General features: G+C 37.8%; 1 protein-coding gene across 2 annotated transcripts in view; it reads left to right on the forward strand.

The window, feature by feature from the left end:
• lamc3 (laminin, gamma 3) overlaps nucleotides 1-19,108 on the forward strand; it is a 107,058-nt gene that overhangs the window by 84,397 nt on the left and 3,553 nt on the right. For both annotated transcript variants that reach the window (XM_060863065.1, XM_060863066.1), the window contains exons 16-24: nucleotides 511-653; nucleotides 1,073-1,251; nucleotides 11,780-11,972; nucleotides 12,259-12,509; nucleotides 14,742-14,818; nucleotides 15,673-15,807; nucleotides 16,851-17,085; nucleotides 17,513-17,656; nucleotides 17,888-17,990. In XM_060863065.1, coding sequence (XP_060719048.1) covers nucleotides 511-653; nucleotides 1,073-1,251; nucleotides 11,780-11,972; nucleotides 12,259-12,509; nucleotides 14,742-14,818; nucleotides 15,673-15,807; nucleotides 16,851-17,085; nucleotides 17,513-17,656; nucleotides 17,888-17,990 — 1,460 coding nt within the window. The remainder of the gene's footprint in view (nucleotides 1-510; nucleotides 654-1,072; nucleotides 1,252-11,779; nucleotides 11,973-12,258; nucleotides 12,510-14,741; nucleotides 14,819-15,672; nucleotides 15,808-16,850; nucleotides 17,086-17,512; nucleotides 17,657-17,887; nucleotides 17,991-19,108) is intronic.

The following is a 19,108-nucleotide window of genomic DNA, read 5'->3' on the forward strand; positions in this document are numbered from 1 at the left end:
GAGACTCGAACCCCCAACCTTAGGGTTAGGAGTCAGACTCTCCAGTCTGTGCAATTGTGTTACCTGGTTTGTCCATCAAACGACTGAAGAACTCTCAATTCCTTTCTGCATGGTCTTGACTGTTGCCGTGAGCTGTATCTCAAATTAAAAGTTCTGTCCCTTCATTTAAAAGTATTTCAAGAAGGCTACAATGCAGGACAGATATTTTAGCTAAATGTCAGACTTGTCATATTTGTTGAATTTGGTTAGTTTAGTTATCTTCTGCTCTAACAACTTCAATTGAATTTTTTCTTCCTTTAAAATTCATACAGTTTTGTTCCACAAAGAAACATGCGCTGTTTATGATACCCTGTTGTTGTTTAAGCACTTATACTTCCTACCTTTGCTACAAGAGACATTCTGTGAACATGTTCAATAATTAATAAATGTTAAAAAATAGTATCAGATAATTTCAACTGATCAATGAAAATCTGGAGCAATTCATTAGCTTGTTTTATTTCTTCTCTACAGTTGTAACTGCAATCCAATCGGCTCCTCATCCCCAATGTGTCACCCAATCACAGGCCAGTGTACATGTCGATCAGGTATCGAGGGCAAAATGTGCGACGTCTGTAAAATGGGATTTTTTGGCTTTTCCTCCAGAGGCTGCAGAGGTACACAATTTTCAACCCACTTAAATTAAAAGATCAGAATTGACCAAATTTCTGTACTGTGTAGTACTATAAGTAATCATTCAATTGGTGCTATGGTAAGAACCAGTTTTTCTATATTGTGATATATTGAGAATGGAAATCAACTGTTTTCATCATATGCAGATATCTAATCCATGACATGGAGATCATTATGTTGTGTAACACAATTAATGCATGTTGTACAAATAAAGCTTTATTTAATCTTCCCAGACCTCAGAATATACCAATATAAAATGTTGGCTTCATTAAGCCTTACTATGCTATAAACTATGCGAATAGGAAAAGCATGAGATACAAACTTGCTGCAATATCTTGGAAAAAATATCTTGGAACATTTAATGTGCATCCTTGTTTTGTCTCTCTGTCTTCAAAAACTGCAGTCTGTAACTGTGACCCAATGGGATCAGTGTCCATGCAATGCCACGCCAACGGGACGTGTCCATGCCGCCAAGGATTTGTGGGTTACAAGTGTGACAAGTGTGAACTTAACCACTACCAAAACCCCCTGACCCACCAGTGTGAGGAGTGTCCTGTGTGCTACAGTCTCATCAGAGACCAGGTGTGTATGTGCATGTGTGTGTGTGTGTGTGTGTGTGTGTGTGTATTTCTGTTCTTATAGCAAATCCAAATAGTCATTTCGGGTTTTACAACAAATGGATACATGTTGTCCAAACTAAGAAGCATTTAACAAGGAAGAATCATAGAGAATTTGAACCCATATTACCAGGATTTTCAAATAACTCAATGTACTTAAACAGGCACTGGTCAGTGCACAGGCACACAACCACAGATTAAAAGGTATACAGCTTGTGCAATAAACAGTACAACAATAGGAACCTCTGTACATTGGCTCATTTATGCAGGTATCTAATCAGCCAATCATGTGACAGCTGGACAGTGCATACAATGATACAGATTGAGGTCAAGAGCTTCAGTTATTGTTCACATTAACCAGCAGAACAGGGGAAAATTATAATGTCTGTGACTTTACCTGTGGCATATGGTTGGTACCTGCTGGGCTGGTTTGAGTATCTTCAGAACTGCTGATCTCCTGGGAAGTTCACAACAAACAAGAAATATACTGTGAGCATAGCATGATCCTGCAGACCATGTTGATAAGAAGGAAGAGGAGAGAATGTTCAGACTTGTCTGAGCAGACAAGAAGTCTATAGTAACTCAAATAAGAACTCCATGGTGGGGAGAAGCACAGAACAACCAACAGGGGTGGTTCTAGAGGCAGGGCCACAGAGGCCCTGGCCCCTGCTGAAATTTGATTGGCCCCTGATTGGCCCCCGTTCCATCAATCGTCGACGAGAAGAGAAACCGGAGAATTTTTCACATCACAGATCACAGATGCAATTCCACCCCCAAACAATTGGCGGCACTCGAGCGTTTGAAAAAGGAATGACTGCCGAAATGTATTTGCACCAAACTGAATAAATTATTTTGTGTGCTTGGATGTACCCTGTACTTGGCCCCTGAATGTAACATGTGGCCCCTTAATGGCCCCTGTTACAGAAAATTCCTAGAACCGCCACTGACAACCAAGAAGGTATCATAGGCAGATACACCCGAACTGGACAGACTGGAAAAAGACAAGGTGACTTTTTTAATAACCATCCAGTTTTGATGAGTCTGTGCTCATGATAGCCTCAATCTCTTGTTCTTGACAGGAACCCTATGTCTTCTGCTGTTTGGAGTGAACAGATAAAGCTCAGCTGCCGCATGATTGGCTGATTAAATACCTGCATAATCAAGCAGGTGTTCAGCTGTTCGTCTTAAAGTGGATGATGAGTGTATACTATAGCAAATGAAGAAAACATTAAGGCAGTAAAGAATTTGGCTTTACAACTATACTGAGGAATACATGAAACAGGAATTAAACTGTAGGCAAATGTTGGAATCAGCCTAGTGTTCAGGAGACTGTGACTTCCGCTGGCAGACAGGAGGAACGTTTAGAGCTTCTGACATGAATATGAATTAACACTCATTTACTAACGTCTTGATTCATTCATTCTTAGCTTCGCAAACAGAAATGGATAACAAAGAAGCCACACTCGCTTTACGGCATGTCACTAGCTAGCTTGTGCATTTTTTAAAGGCTCTTCTAGTAAATACTTCTTTCCTGTTATAAGTGTTCATATTTTAAGCTAAAGGTTATATAAAAGTAGTGTTTGCCATTTTCGCTGATGATGTTGCCTACACTTACCGGTTTGAAATTTTATGTCACAAACGCAGGCAAGCTGAGTTGTGCAGACAAAACGTTCCAGTGCTGTTATTGGAAATGATTGCTCAGTCAAATTAGTGGACTGGAATCTATTGTTGTATAATGTATTTTGAACAGATAGTTGAAGTACTTATATAGCCATTTATTCAGCATGCTACTGACTGGGTGCGGTAAGTTTAATTTATGTGTAAAGAGTGTGATTACTACAGTCTTTTTAGCTTGGCAAAAATAAAAATAGCTAGCAGATTTAAGGAGTGAATAAAAAAGGCCTGTATAATAAGACTTGTCTGTAGATTATCATTGGCGCAAAGTACTTGAATCTTCTAGAAACTTGTGCGTGTAGATCTCCATCTTGAATTTTTTTTCCTCAGACTTGTAACTGAAAACAAAATCTAAACAAGTTTATACAGGAAAAATGAACTTATATCACCATTTAAAAACTTATGTCACGCCAGTACTCACAATTCCAAGCTCTATAAAATACATCAGTAGATGGTGTGTATAACCAGAACAATCCACTGAAATGTTAAATTACAGTGAAATGCGCAGTTGTTTATATGTAAGTAGCATGTAATAATTCACCAAATGTCCGTTCAGCATTATTTTTATCCATAATCTCTCTCTCTCTCTCTCTCTCTCTCTCTCTCTCTCTCTCTCTCTCTCCACCAATGTGAGTTCATGACAAGGGGCATGGCTAAAATAATAGTGTTCACAATCCTAATTGCCAAATTTTAAAGTGACAGTAGATCATTTTTTATGCAGTTGAATTAAAAGTGAAGTAATTAATCTGGGTTACACACACATTTGTTAATTTGCTGTTAACGACAGTACAGTTGAGAAGTTTTTTCTTAAGGGACCTTTATGGAAGAAATATCGGCTGTGTAAATCAACAAAGAAGTTTGTACATACTGTGTTTACCTGTTAAATGACAAACAGAGAGAGAGAGAGAAAGAGAGAGAGAGAGAGAGAGAGAGAGAGAGAGAGAGAGAGAGAATGAATGCTGGTGAAGGAACGATTGCTGTATTATTGCTATGAACATAAGTGAAAACAGGAACTTGTATGTTGTATGTAGGACATGTGACAACAAATCTATAAACCATTAAACCAAGAGCTTGATATGTCATTATTATTAAGTTAAGTACTCTAATTGTTGGAAAGATTTCAGACTACTGTTACACAAAAATAATATAGTTCAAACTATTCTGAAAGCATTTACTTTTTCTTTATCTTTGGGCTAATATACTATATAAATCTGTCTAGTTTTTTAGTGTATAGTTTTTATTTTTAAGTCTTATCCCTGACAAGATTTATACAAAATTCATATTCAAGTCCTTTAGCTTAGAAGAAACTCTGAAGACTTTTAAATGCTTTTAGACTCAAACGAACCAGACTTATACCTGTTGCTTTAATAAATTCTTCTACACTATTTCAAACATCCATAGCACACATTCAGTGCTGTCTCCTGTTTGTGTATTCTAGCTTACCACTGCACTGTTCTGATGTCCCGCTATCACAGGTTGCCAAGAGTGCTTTCCAACCATGCTCATTTTACTCCTAACAGTACAAAATTACTGAGGCATGTAGCATCATTTCTCCATTCAGAGAGAATAAGCATGCCATGTGCCATGCTTGTGTTTGCCAAAGAGAAAACAGAAATGTAAAGCTAGAGACACAACAGACTTTACGTAGAACACTGAAAATGTATTAAAGGTGATCCAGCTTTCTAGATGCTTGAGAATGAAGACACAATAGAGGCATTGGTTTGTATTAAAGAAGCCAGTTCAGGATAAGGTTTAAAAAGAACAGTGTGTATGAATAGAACTAGATGCAGTTGTTGAATTTTTAGTTACATTTCATTTGAAAATGGGATTGAAACAAATATCAAGATTAAATTATTTTTAATGCATCTTCATTAACTCAGAAATATTAAAAATCACTTTGTGGATAAGGGAGTTACTTGCTGTAATAGAAGGTAATTTTGGAGAGTTGTTATATTAGAGTAAACTCTGGGCCTGTAGAAACATGAATATACTGTTTGTTAACATTATGTTTGTGTTATTTACTTGGTAATATAGCAGTAATATGTTCATAGCAGTAACATATATTTGGGAAAGAAATGAAGCTGTATAAGAGAAAAAGATATCCATACTTAAACTGATAGATTGACTGAACCTGTCAGATGAATACTGGATAAAGCTTCATACTGTACATGTTCATTCTCAATGAGGCTGTCCAGCTCTGGCCTCAGATATTTGTTCTTGGCTGGTAGGAGTGGAACCAGATGTGTTATTCTGCAGTTTTGATAATTGTGCATTCTGAGATGCTTTTCTGCTATATATACAGTTGAGGCCAAAATTATTAGCCCCCTTATGAAATTAGACAAAACTCTTGATTTCTCCATGGAAATGACCATTAACAACAAGTGTTTTATAGTGTATTTGTTTCCAAAATAACAAAGACAAAATCTCCACTAAGTTTGATTAGGATATTTAATTGAAATAGTGAGTTGAAACAAGAAAGGGCAAAAATGAAATGTCCAAAATTATTAGCCCCCGGTCATTAATAGTCAATAGTGAACCCTTTCTGAGCCACAACTGACAACAACCTCTTAGAGTAGTTCTTTACTAGGTTGGCACAGGTTTCCTGAGGGATTTTAGCCCATTCTTCCATTGCAAATTGCTCCAGCTGGTCCAAATTACATGGCTTCCGAGCATGGACATTGACTTTGAGCACTCACCACAAATTCTCAATAGGATTGAGGTCTGGGCTCTGTGCGGGCCACTCCAGGACCTTGGTTTTGGTATCCTTCAGGAACTGTTGGACCAATTTCGATGTATGCTTTGGGTCATTGTCTTGTTGGAAGACCCAGCGTTGACCTAAGGCTAGACTACGAGCAGATTTCTGCATATTATCCCTCAAAATGTCAACATAATTTTCTTTTTTCATGATGCCATGCACCCGAACAAGGCTCCCTGTGCCTGAAGCTGCAAAACAGCCCCACAGCATGATGCTGCCACCACCATGTTTAACAGTGGGAACTGTGTTCTTAGAGTTGAAGGCCTCACCCTTTCTTCACCAAACATAAGCAACATCCATGTGCCCAAACAGTTCCAGTTTAGTCTCATCAGACCAAAGCACAGACTCCCAAAACTCATCTTTACCTTTCAAATGTTCACGGGCAAACCTCAGTCTAGCTGTGATGTGCCGCTGTTTGAGTAAAGGGGTTCTTCTGGGACGATGGCCCTGAAGCCCACCACGATGAAGAGCCCTCACAACTGTGTTCCTTGAAACATCAACTCCAGAAGAGGCCAGGTCAGCAACAATCATCTTGGCAGATGTCCGGGGCATCTTGCTGATATCTCTGACTATTTTCCTCTCCAGGGTTCTTGAAATCTTGCGCTTACGACCACGCCCAGGTTTGTTTCTTACAGAATTTGTCTCCTTGTACTTGGCAATGATGCAACGTACGGCGGTTCTAGACACTGTGAAACGCTTGGAAATGGCAGTATAACCTTCCCCCTTATCATGAGTCTCCACTATCTTCTTTCTGAGCTCAAGACTGATTTCCTTTGTCTTTGGCATGGTGAGTAAAAATAGTCTCTCCCAATAATGTGTTCAAGTGCCCTGTTCCTTGGAGTCCTTTAATGCTGATTGAATGCCCAGGTATTGTTAGGAAGCCAATTGACTGCACAGGTGTGGTTTGAAAACTGATTGATTAATTTGGTGTGTTTTGAAAGCTGATTGATTAATTGGGTGTGTTTTGAAAGCAAATATTCACAAGGGGCTAATATTTTTGACCACCCCATTTTCACTATATTTGATTATAAAGCAAGCCTATAAATGTATTTTATATTTCAAAATGTACCAAAAGCTACTAAATAGCACTGGTGAATGTTTGATTATATCAAGTTTTATCAATGCTACAAAAATTGGAAAGATCTTTAGGAAAATGTTCCAAAATTCCTGGGGGGCTAATAATTTTGGCCTCAACTGTATATATATATATATATACTTTATTAGGTACACCTTACTAGTACCGGTGTGGTCTTCTGCTGCTGTAGCCCATCTGCCTCAATGTTTGACGTGTTGTGCGTTCAGAGATGCTCTTCTGCATACCTCGGTTGTAACGAGTGGTTATTTGAGTTACTGTCCCCTTTCTATCAGCTTGAACCAGTCTGGCCATTCTCCTCTGACCTCTGGCATCAACAAGGCATTTGCGCCCACAGAACTGCCGCTCACTGGATATTTTCTCTTTTTCGGACCATTCTCTGTAAACCCTAGAGATGGTTGTGCGTGAAAATCCCAGTAGATCAGCAGTTTCTGAAATACTCAGACCAGCCCGTCTGGCACCAACAACCATGCCACATTCAAAGTCACTTAAATCACCTTTCTTCCCCATTCTGACGCTTGGTTTGAACTGCAGCAAATCGTCTTGACCATGTCTACATGCGTAAATGCATTGAGTTGCTGCCACGTAATGCCATTTGCGTTAACGAGCAGTTGGACAGGTGTACCTAATAAAGTGGCCGGTGAGTGTGTGTGTGTGTGTGTGTGTGTGTATATATATATATATATATATATATATATATATATATATATATATATATATATATATATATATATATGAGACAAATTACATGCAGCAGAAATATAGTTCAATTATATGGTGAGAGAAGCCAGTATATATATCTTTTAATAATGTCACTTTATTTACTATAACTTAGACTAATTGTTATTCCAGCATGATATGTTTTCCTCTAGAACTAAAATATAAATCCCTTTTTGTTCAGATATGTGCTAAGTCACATATTAATCAAACCTCTGACATCTCAATTTCCATTTATAATGCAATATTGTGTTTCACAGCCATCTGAGATTGTATTGAGGTGAACTAAAATAAATCTGTCAACATGTCTGAATAACAGCACCTCAATAACTTTGCCCTTGGATTTAATTATCTTTTATAACAAGAAACATACCTAGCTATTAAAATCAGGCAAAAAAAAAACAAGTATCCTATACTATAAGAGATAGATAGTTTGCTGAGAAAAAGGAGATAAATGTCAGTGAAAGGAGAAGGACTCGGGTCTCAGGTAGACAGATATTCTTATGAGCTATCATTTATTAAGGCTTCACACATTTTACATACAGTATGTGCACTCTCGAGGTAACTCTATATCATCAGGGCATGATTTATTTCAAATTTATTTCAATTTATTTCACTTGTTTAATTTTGGATGTGGTTAATTTTTCTACATGGGGATTTTGAAGGAGTCTCCAGTGTGAGGAAAGGAAAGGTACAGCAGTAGCTTTAGGTTAAGTGTTCATTATAAATTATGTTGTAGTATCATACCTTCTTTGAACCAATGTTGTGTCAGTCAGCTGTATGGTCTGGTGTTTATCAGTAATCACTGACAGGAAGGAATTAGTGTTGGGTCTGTGGTGAACTCAGAGTTTATGATGACCCATTAGGTCCTCAGGAGCTCTCGGGTGCACTATTATAAACTGTTGTAGAAAGGACATTATCTACATTCACATTATTTCCTGCCCACTGTCACCCAAATGAGGATGGGTTCCCTTCTGAGGCTGGTTGTTCCTCATATCATCTCAGGGAGTTTTTCCTTATGCTGCAGATGGTGTCACTGTGAATCGTTCAACAATTTAGCGCACTTTGCACAAGGTGAAGCTGTACGGGATATAGTATTTTTTAAATTTTTCATTATTTTTTAATTAAATTTAAAGTTTAATTGTATGTGTTAATTTATTTGTTTTTAATTCTTATTTTTTATTCTTCTTATTATTATATATATATTTTTTTTCCTCTTCTGTTTCTATATTTCTCTAAAGCTGCTTTGAGACAATGTGAATTTTTAAAAGCGTTATACATATAAACTGAATGCATTCATTCAGCTACATCTGATTCCACCTGTTTAGTCAGTTTCAAAAACATGATTTTCATTTATAAATATTTGGGTGTTTGGATCAGCAATTTCATATTGATCTATCAAATAACTGAAGGACACAGTAATATTTTAGTAGGGAAATGAGGTTTATGGGATTAACAGAAAATGGAATATGCATCAAAACGAAATTAGACAGGTGCATAAATCTGGGCACCCTTGCCATTTTATTGATTTGAAAACCTGTAACTACTTAGCACTGACTAATTGGAACACACAATTGGTTTGGTGAGCTCATTAAGCCTTGAACTTCATAGACAGGTGCATCAAATCATGAGAAAAGGTATTTAAGGTGGCCAATTGCAAGTTGTTGTTCTCTTTGACTCTTACGGTGGCCGGGAAGTGCAAAACAAATTAACAAATCCCAAAACAAATTAACAAATCCCAAAACAAATGAACAAATCTGAAAACAAATTAACAAATCCGAAAACAAATTAACAAATCCCAAAACAAATGAACAAATCTGAAAACAAATTAACAAATCCGAAAACAAATTAACAAATCCCAAAATACATTAACAAATCCGAAAACACATTAACAAGTCAGACAACCCGGAAGCGGTTGGTATAGTTTGTGAATGGAAACTTACCATCATCGGACGAGACACCTTTCATTCACCTGTATATCTTTAATGACAGGTGTCTTGTCCAATGATCGGTAAGTTTCCATTCACAAACTATACCTACTGCTTCCGGGTTGTCTGAATCGGTGCACGAAACACATTAACAAATCAGAAAACACATTAACAAATCCGAAAGCACATTAACAAATCAGAAAACACAACGACATTTCAGACAACCCGGAAGCGGTTGGTATAGTTTGTGATTGGACAAGACACCTGTCACTCAAAGTATACATGAAGTTCAACAGTCTGCCACAGGGAAAAGTTGGAATGGATGGATGGAATGGATTACTGTGGATTAATTCTGTTATTTTCTTATATTTAAACGGAGAACTTTACACATTACACATAAGATTCCATACCTGTATATCTTGAGTGACAGGTGTCTTGTCCAATGATCGGTAAGTTTCCATTCAAAAACGATACACTACCGTTTCCGGGTTGTCTGACTGTCCTTGTGTTTTCGGATTTGTTAATGTGTTTTGGGATTTGTTAATGTGTTTTTGGATTTGTTAATTTGTTTTGGGATTTGTTAATGTGTTTTTGGATTTGTTAATGTGTTTTTGGATTTGTTAATTTGTTTTGGGATTTGTTAATGTGTTTTTGGATTTGTTAATTTGTTTTGGGATTTGTTAATTTGTTTTGGGATTTGTTAACTTGTTTTGGGATTTGTTAATGTGTTTTCGGATTTGTTCATTTGTTTTCGGATTTGTTAATGTGTTTTGGGATTTGTTAATTTGTTTTCGGATTTGTTAATGTGTTTTCGGATTTGTTAATTTGTTTTGCACTTCCCGGCCACCGTAGACTCTCCTCTGTAGAGTGGCAAAATGGAGGCCTCAAAACAACTCTCAAATGACCTGAAAACAAAGATTGTTCAACATTATGGTTCAGGGGAAGGCTACAAAAAGTTATTGCAGAGATATAAGCTGTCAGTGTCCACTGTGAGGAACATAGTGAGGAAATGGAAGACCACAGGCACAGTTCTTGTTAAGGCCAGAAGTGGCAGGCCATGTAAAATATTGGAGAGGCAAAGGTGAGATGGTGAGAACGGTCAAAAACAGCCCACAGACCACCTCCAAAGACCTACAACATCAACTTGCTGCAGATGGTGTCACTGCATCGTTCAACAATTCACTTTGCACAAGGTGAAGCTGTACAGGAGAGTGATGCGAAAGAAGACTTTTCTGCACACATGCCACAAACGGAGTCGCTTGAGGTATGCAACAGAACATTTGGACAAGCCAGCTTCATTTTGGAATAAGGTGCTGTGGAGTGATGAAACAAAGATTGAGTTATTTGGTCCTAACAAGGGGTGTTATGCATAGTGGCAAAAGAACACAGCATTCCAAGAAAAACACTTGCTACCCACAGTAAAATTTGGTGGAGGTTCCATCATGCTGTGGGGCTGTGTGGCCAGTGCCAGTACTGGGAATCTGGTTAAAGTTGAGGTCACATGGATTCCACTCAATATCAGCAGATTCTTGAGAATAATGTTGAGGAATCAGTCACAAAGTTGAAGTTACGTTGGGGCTGGATATTTCAACAAGACAACGACCCAAAACACTGCTCAAAATCTACTCGGGCATTTATGCAGAGGAACAAGTACAATGTTCTGGAATGGCCATCTCAGTCCCCAGACATGAATATCATTGAACATCTGTGGGGTGATATGAAGCAGGCTGTCCATGCTCAGCAACCATCAATCCTAACTGAACTGGAGATGCTTTGTAAGGAATAATGGTCCAAAATACATTCATCCAGAATCCAGACATTACAGGCTATAGGAAGCGTCTAAAGGCTGTTATTTCTGCTAAAGGAGGCTCTACTAAATATTGATGTGATTTTTCTGTTGGGGTGCCCAAATTTATGCTCCTGTCTAATTTCGTTTTGATGCATATTGCACATTTTCTGTAATCCAATAAACCTCATTTCACTACTGAAATATTACTGTGTCCTTCAGTTATCCGATAGATCAATATAAAATTGCTGATCCAAACACCCAAATATTTAGAAATGAAAATCACAGAAATTGTCAGGGGTTCTTAAACCTTTGCATACGACTGTATATAGGCTGCTATGCATCATCAGTGGTTTTAGACATACTATAATTTTTCACTTTTATTAAATTTATTATTTATTATTTTATTATGATCAGAATTGCAATCACCAGCCAAAGGAACGCATACGAGAATTTGTAACTAATAATAGATATGTTTTATAAGAAGACACTGCAGTCAGACTCTCACACAACTGTGTTTCTTTTACTTTTTTCCCACAGGCGACTAAACTCAAAAGCCAGCTGCACACTTTAGAGAGACTGCTTTCCAACTACGACTGCAGGAGCTTCAGACACAGAGTCTACGTGCGCCCTAGTCACGTGCGCCAGCATCACAGGCTCGAGAATCACTTGCATCAGCATCAAGGCGAGGATTACTTACCTAATGCACTGGAGGATTTTCTGGCCATCCAAGGTAAAAGGCATTAACAGAGAAATTGCTTCCATATTTTAGAGTAACCCACAAATGTGTGCCTAGAAGGTTTTTTTAGTCATCCTAGAGCTAAATTCAAGTTAATACATCAGAGATACTTCATTTATTTCACAGGATTTGTGAGTTAATTAATTACAGAAGAATTGTATAATAAATGTATTTTTACTGATTATTACATTAAAAAGGCAAATTTTCTAAGCTTTAACAGCCTCAGTGCAACAAAATTAATCATAAAATTTATTTATTTATTTATTTATTTTTTGTGCAGAGGCACGGGAAGCTTTCATCAGTCAGTTCACACAGCTGGAAACATCTGTTCAAGCCCTACAGATGCAGCTGTACAACTTTGCCAGCATAATGAACTGCAGCCTTCTGAAGGAAGAAGGAAGTCCAAGCAGCAAGGAAGTAAACACGACGCCAAAGGCGACAAACGAATGCCGTGCTCTCATGGACACGTTCGCTGCTGTCACAGAAACACAGGCACAGCTTCAGAAGATGACCTCTGAGCTTAACAGTCTAGTAAGCATGCCCAGTTTGTCAAGCCTACATGTTACATACTAATACATTCCCAATGTTTCAGCACTAAACCTTCAGCTAAAAATTCCGAGCATGGTTTATCAGGCCTATCAGGAAGGCTGATTTTAAGCCAGAACTGTCCCAAATCCAGCTCCAGGTGATATACTGCTTCTTTAATAAAGCGTATGTTTGATGGACAGGGGGGCACGGTGGCTTAGTGGTTAGCACGTTCGCCTCACACCTCCAGGGTCGGGGTTCGATTCCCGCCTCCACCTTGCGTGTGTGGAGTTTGCATGTTCTCCCTGTGCCTCGGGGGTTTCCTCCGGGTACTCCGGTTTCCTCCCCCGGTCCAAAGACATGCATGGAAGGTTGATTGGCATCTCTGGAAAATTGTCCGTAGTGTGTGAGTGAACGAGAGTGTGTGCCCTGTGATGGGTTGGCACTCCGTACAGGGTGTATCCTGCCTTGATGCCCGATGACGCCTGAGATAGGCACAGGCTCCCCGTGACCCGAGGTAGTTCGGTTAAGCGGTAGAAGATGAATGAATGAATGAATGTTCGATGGACTTCTGGCCAACACATTGCAATTTTGTCTTTCACCTAGAGAGGGCATCAGACTGTGTTAACACGGTTAGCTAAACTGCAATAGCCCTTTTGTTTCCTCAGAATTACACCTACAATTTAATTAACATGTCAATCCAGGATTTTTTTATTTATTCATTTATTTATTTATTTATTTTTTCAAATTTTGTGATGCAGTTTGGAGATTTTGGTGCTTTTTTGAATTCAAAAACTACTTAAATTGTGAAATTGCAGGCACAGGATTCTTTCATTAAACAGGATGTAATTCTTTGTAATGTGAATAGATGGATGCTTTGGTTGAATGCATGTTGTGATGATGTTGCAAGACATGACATCTGTGGAACATCTGCTCCTCCAGATAGCACAGATTTTTCTTGGTTATCAGTGAGAGAGGGGGATTGTAAAATATCTGAAATCCACTAAACATGGAAAGACTTGACGGAATTTCTAACTAAACTGATTTAACTAAAGTGAACTTGCAATCAAGTACAGTTTAGAGTATGATTATGCTAGTTTGTTCGAATCATTTTGGATGTTTTAGGCGAAAAAATGATTTGTTATGCAATTTCAGGGAATAGTATAGTAATGCGTAAATAGTCTTGTGGGGTGTTCCTGGTATGCAGTAGTTAATACTTACCAAAAGTGGCCCAAGGAAGTATAACCAATGAAACACCAAAGATGCTTATTGGGAGTGAATGCCAGCTCATCAGGTCCAATCCCACAGAAGAGCTAATGTAGCACAAATTGCTGAAAATGTGCTGAAAAAATGCTGCATATGGTGTGTGGCTACAGACTGTGCTGAACCCCTGACCGCTGCCAAAAGCAACTACAATAGAAGAAGGTGGTCTGTTTTTTTACATCAAGAGGACGTCTGGGTGCATGCGCATGGCTTGCCTATGGAAGAGATGACACCAGGATAAACTATGGGAAAAAAGCAAGAGGCAATGTGATGCTCTGGGAAACTAAGTCCTAGCATTCATGTGGATGTGCAACTTATCATACCTAAACACTGTTGCAGTGCAAATACCTCACATCCTGGCATCGCTATGAAATATGGATGATGTTTGCATGGATGGATATTTATCCCCTTTTTTGTCTGTTAAATATATGTTGAATATTTTAAGTCTTACTTAAGCTTAATGCCACAAATAGTACTATTTAATCCAATTAGTCTGTGTCTGTCTGTGTATGTGTGAGATGTCTCTTCAGACTATTTTAATGTTGTCCTGAGGTACATTTGTTTGGACATGGTGTACCCATTTTGTGTCATCAAATTAGTTTCCCACCACGTTTTTAAAGGATAAGCTGTCCGCTTTAACTCGCTTTAACTAGGTTCATGATTTTATGGGAGTAATTAAAGTGTCATAAAAGCGAGTTTTTGATAGAAGCATTAGCTCTGATTAGGATGTTTTTGCCAAGCTCCACTGTGCAGTCTGTGCAGGGTTCATAGTCTGGACATTCTTTGAACTGTTTTTTCATAATAATATGGTTATATTTTCTCAAATGGCATCATTGTGCTATATTGTGTATGAATTACTGTAGTTACAACAAATTACCATACAGGACTCTTAATTTTGAATACAGCCCTTAATGAAACTTTGTGGTTTGAATGTGAAGCGTAATAACCGTGTTGACTTCTCTCCTCCTGTCTCAGGTAATCCCATTCATTATCCCAAAAGGACCGACAGAGTGGAACGCCTTTGTGAACGAATCGGAAGCTTTGGTTAAGAGGTGAGTTAGGAAATTACACTGCAGTCCTGTCAGCTCATTATGTGTCTGCTGGTCTGCAAGAGACTAATGTAGAAAAATGAATTGTATGGCTTGAAGTAATGAAGTCGATAAGGGTGCTTAAAACTGGTGGTTTCACAAAGTGCTAAATAGGAGGTTGGAGGATCTTAACCATGCATAGTTTTTCGAATTCAATTTGAATCAAATGGCTCGAGAGTGAACATGGTGCCATGTTGTTAGCTGATTAAGTTAACCAGTGCTAGAAGTGTCTAATAAAAGATTCTGCACAGTCACCTGAAGGTTAATTGACTATAATGATATAAGTTTCATCGATTTAGCAGCAGTGCAGAGGGTTTCATTGCTGTCTCACACTTCCAGGGTTCTTGGTTTGTTCTTATGGGTTACCTCCTGGATCTGTCCAAAACATGCTGACTGGACATGCAGATATTTGAAATATCCTTCAGTGTGAGCGTGTGCTGCAGTAGACTGGCATCCTTGTAAATCCCATCACGTGCACCATGCACAGTGTTGGTGGAATAGGATCCAGGACCCTGATCAGGATAAAGCGGTTACTGAAGATTGAGTCATTTATTTAGCACCTTTAAGAAACCAAATGCAATGTAGGACACAAAGCAAGAGGTTGTACATCTGTATAGCAAATATGAATACATTATTTAGAATGAATAGCAAATGAAATGAGGAGAAGTTGAGTGTGGTATCTAATTATATGTCCTGGAAAGCACAAACTTTGATGCATTTGAAACCTTCCACATTAAAATAATTAGGATCTAAGCATTGGGACCATCAGATGTAACTTACTGATGTTAAAAAGTCATTTCTGTTGTTTTTTCTTCCAGTCACAAAGAAATGGCTGCTCATATTGAAGTGCTAGCAGGAGAGGCTTTAAAAGCATCTAACAAAACTTATTCCATACTGCTGGATCTACTAGAGGATAACTCCGCAGAGCGCCATTTACAAGAGCTTACTGAGCGGTGAGTAATAATGTGTGTACGTCGTATAAAAGCTGAAATGTTATGGGAATATTTTGATGATGCCTAGATTGTGAATAGTGAGCCCACTAGCAAGCAGACTGTTTTAAGTTAGTCTGTTATAATAAGCTAATATTTCCATTGACAATAAATATTCAAGATTATAATAGTTACATAGTGAACAGTTTTTGAACAAATTCTTGGATTGGATTAAATTAAATAATGTGCTCCTAAGTCACCACATAGGCCTAGGTTTACTGAAGTTTGCATCTAACAGCATCTACAGGGCATTGTATCAATCAAAGGAGCAAAATATCTTTCCTGGTTTCTTTAACTCAAGTGGAAATTTGAATGGAGGACTTCTATTTACAACACAAAAGTCTGTACAGGACAAACTGTATGGCACAGTCAGAAATAATAATAAAAGAAACTCAAAACATTTTTTGCACAACTTGGATATCAACTATATGACAAAATTAAAGCAGCCAAAAAAAGATTACAGAGCTGTGAACGATAAGAATACCTTCTCAGGCATAGAATAGTAGACCTGTTCAAGACCAATCCTTAAAGATTTAGGCCAAGTGTCCTCCCTATTATTTTTCACTGATGTGAAAGTGCAAGACAAGCTTATTTAAAGTGTTTGTGTGTGATATTTATCTGAACATGGTTGTTGAAAGCACAAATTTTCACTGACCTACTGGAGGTAATTAACCTATTTCAAGTGTAAAACATTTACAGAAATTGGCAGATGCCCTTATCCAGATTGACTTACGTTTTATACAGCTGAGTAGTTGAGGGTTAAGGGCCTTGCTCAGCAGCGGTAAGTTTGGTGGACCTGAGATTTGAACTCACAACCTTCCAATTGGTAGGCCTACACCTTACCCACTAGGCTACTACATCCCTTACCCAGATTCCCACTGGGCTACCACACAAAAGCTCTTGGGTCTTCTTGATTACAACGTATTCTGTGTCTTTGTTTATTTTATTTTATTTACTGTGTAGAGAACGAAGATGTCATGGTGATTGTATGCGTATGTGTGTGTCAGACTGTCAGACTTGCAGCAGCTGAAGGAGAATCTCACACGGCAGGCGAACGAGACCCGTGCTGCCTACCTGTCAGTGGAGGAGCAGAACAAAGAAACAGAGGCCATTCTACAAAATGTTACCTCCACTCTCCCCAAACAGCACAAGGACATAAATAACAACCCCCTGAACACCTCCTCCATTGAGCAGCTCAGTGAAGCAGATAATACAATAACACAGGATCCGCAGCTGATTCAGGTCTACACACCACTCACTTTAGAAGGCCAAAATACACAACACGTTGATTAATTAATCAGACTAATAGGCGTGCTGAATTATGAGCTGTACATGCATGCAATATTAATAAGAGCCCTTTAACTGAGGCAGGCAGAGAGAAATTGATCATTAAAAGCTTATAGAAATATGATGTTTCTAGCAAATTCAATTAATTTCACAAACTAGAGCCATTTTCTCACAGAGAAAAATTGGAGACATTATGTACATCGATCCTCAAAACCAGATAAATACAATAATCTGCTAGGATTTTTTTCCCCTGTATCTTAATAAACTGATAATTAGAATGCCTTTCCAAAGATAAACCTATGGCACATAATATGGTTAACAGTGTCTTTAAGAAAGAGGCTAAACTTTTTTAAGCCTGAAAATGCAACCACTTTGATTTCAGAGTCTAGACCTGGCCAACAGGACGGCTGAGTTGGATTTGCTGATTCAGTCCAAGGAGCAATTCTTCAATAAGAGCAGAGATGAGTTTAAATCACGGCTGGAAAACACTCACAACAATCTGAACACCACGGAAGAGTTCCAGCAGGTGAGTTTAGTAAAGAAATTCAGTTTGTAGTAATGTCAAACGACACTCGACTGCTTATGTATACCTCAAATATACCCTTTTATTTTTTTGACTTTTTTTCCCTTTAAAAGTTAACTTGACGTTGGAATGTCCTTTTTGAACATTTACACAACGTGTATTTCATTTAAACAGTACTGTAATTATAGTGTATTACAGTGTAATGATATCATATCTGTCTCTGTCTTTGTAAAGCTGACAACACTTACACAGGGGCTCCGAGAGAAAGCCCTTGCTTCAGTAGTGGAAGGAAAGAAGATTGAATCAGAGGCATTTTCTCTCCATAGACAAATAGAAGGTAAAGCTTTTAACCATAGAGTCATCACACAAATCATTATTTATTTATCTGAATCCATCACAACACTTTAATGTCTCCTTAGTTCCAACATAATGCCCAGTAGTCTCTTTATACAAAAAAGGAGTATACAAAAAAAGGAGTATACAAAAAAATTAATCACATCATTGAAATTGGAGTAAAAAAAGAATAAAAACAGAAATAGAATAGATAATTTATTTTATTAATACAACAGAAAGATTGAACAGATTATACTTTACTGCTAATAGTATTAAACGAGTGGGTAAATATAAAAATACTAATTGATTAGAATAGAAATAAATTAGAAATTTCTGAATTCTACAGAGAAAGAAATAGTGTGATGTATTATAGTATAAAGAAAGTTTAACAGAAGGGTTGAGCAGGACAAATAGTAGGGTATAAAAAAAGCTAAGGAATAAAGTAGGATGTAGCATAATAATCAAAAACAGGGTAGCAATACAATACCAATAAGATCACATGATCATACCACACACCACCATAAGCATCTGAATCATGTTTCTTATTTAAAATAGTACCTGTCTTGTACAGCACTCACGGTCTTTTGTTACGGTTGTAATGTTACTATGCAAATCTCGCTCTTGTTTTTCATCCTAGTTTACAATATATATTCTTACATCCTGCATTCACTCCAACCCCAGATTCTGTCGTGACAATAGTGTGATGCAGCCCAGCATGAAGCGTAGTTACTGTTGCTACCCTGAAGCTATTTTTTCCCCTAATAACAGCTGGCATATTTATTTATCAAACATTTCAGCTAGCATTTTTTCTTATTATTAAAGAACGACACGTCCTACATTTTATACCTTTAAAATTTCGTTAAGTTGACTATAAATAAAAAAGTTTCAGTTATCGCTTACATTATGGCACCTACAGCATAAACTGTTGCTTACTCACCAGCTAAGAGACTTTTAAATATAAATCTGTCTATAGTAACTAATACTGTGTCATATAAAGCAAGCAATGAAGATACAAACACAGATAAGGCAGTTTTAATGAAAAGACTGCAGAAAGATCCAGAACATGAGGCGAAGGCAAAGTAAGAGTCAGGTGACCAGCAGATAGTGGCAATAGGACTAGGC

This window comes from Tachysurus vachellii, chromosome 26 (assembly GCF_030014155.1).
Source record: "Tachysurus vachellii isolate PV-2020 chromosome 26, HZAU_Pvac_v1, whole genome shotgun sequence".
Classification (NCBI taxonomy): Eukaryota; Metazoa; Chordata; class Actinopteri; order Siluriformes; family Bagridae; genus Tachysurus; species Tachysurus vachellii.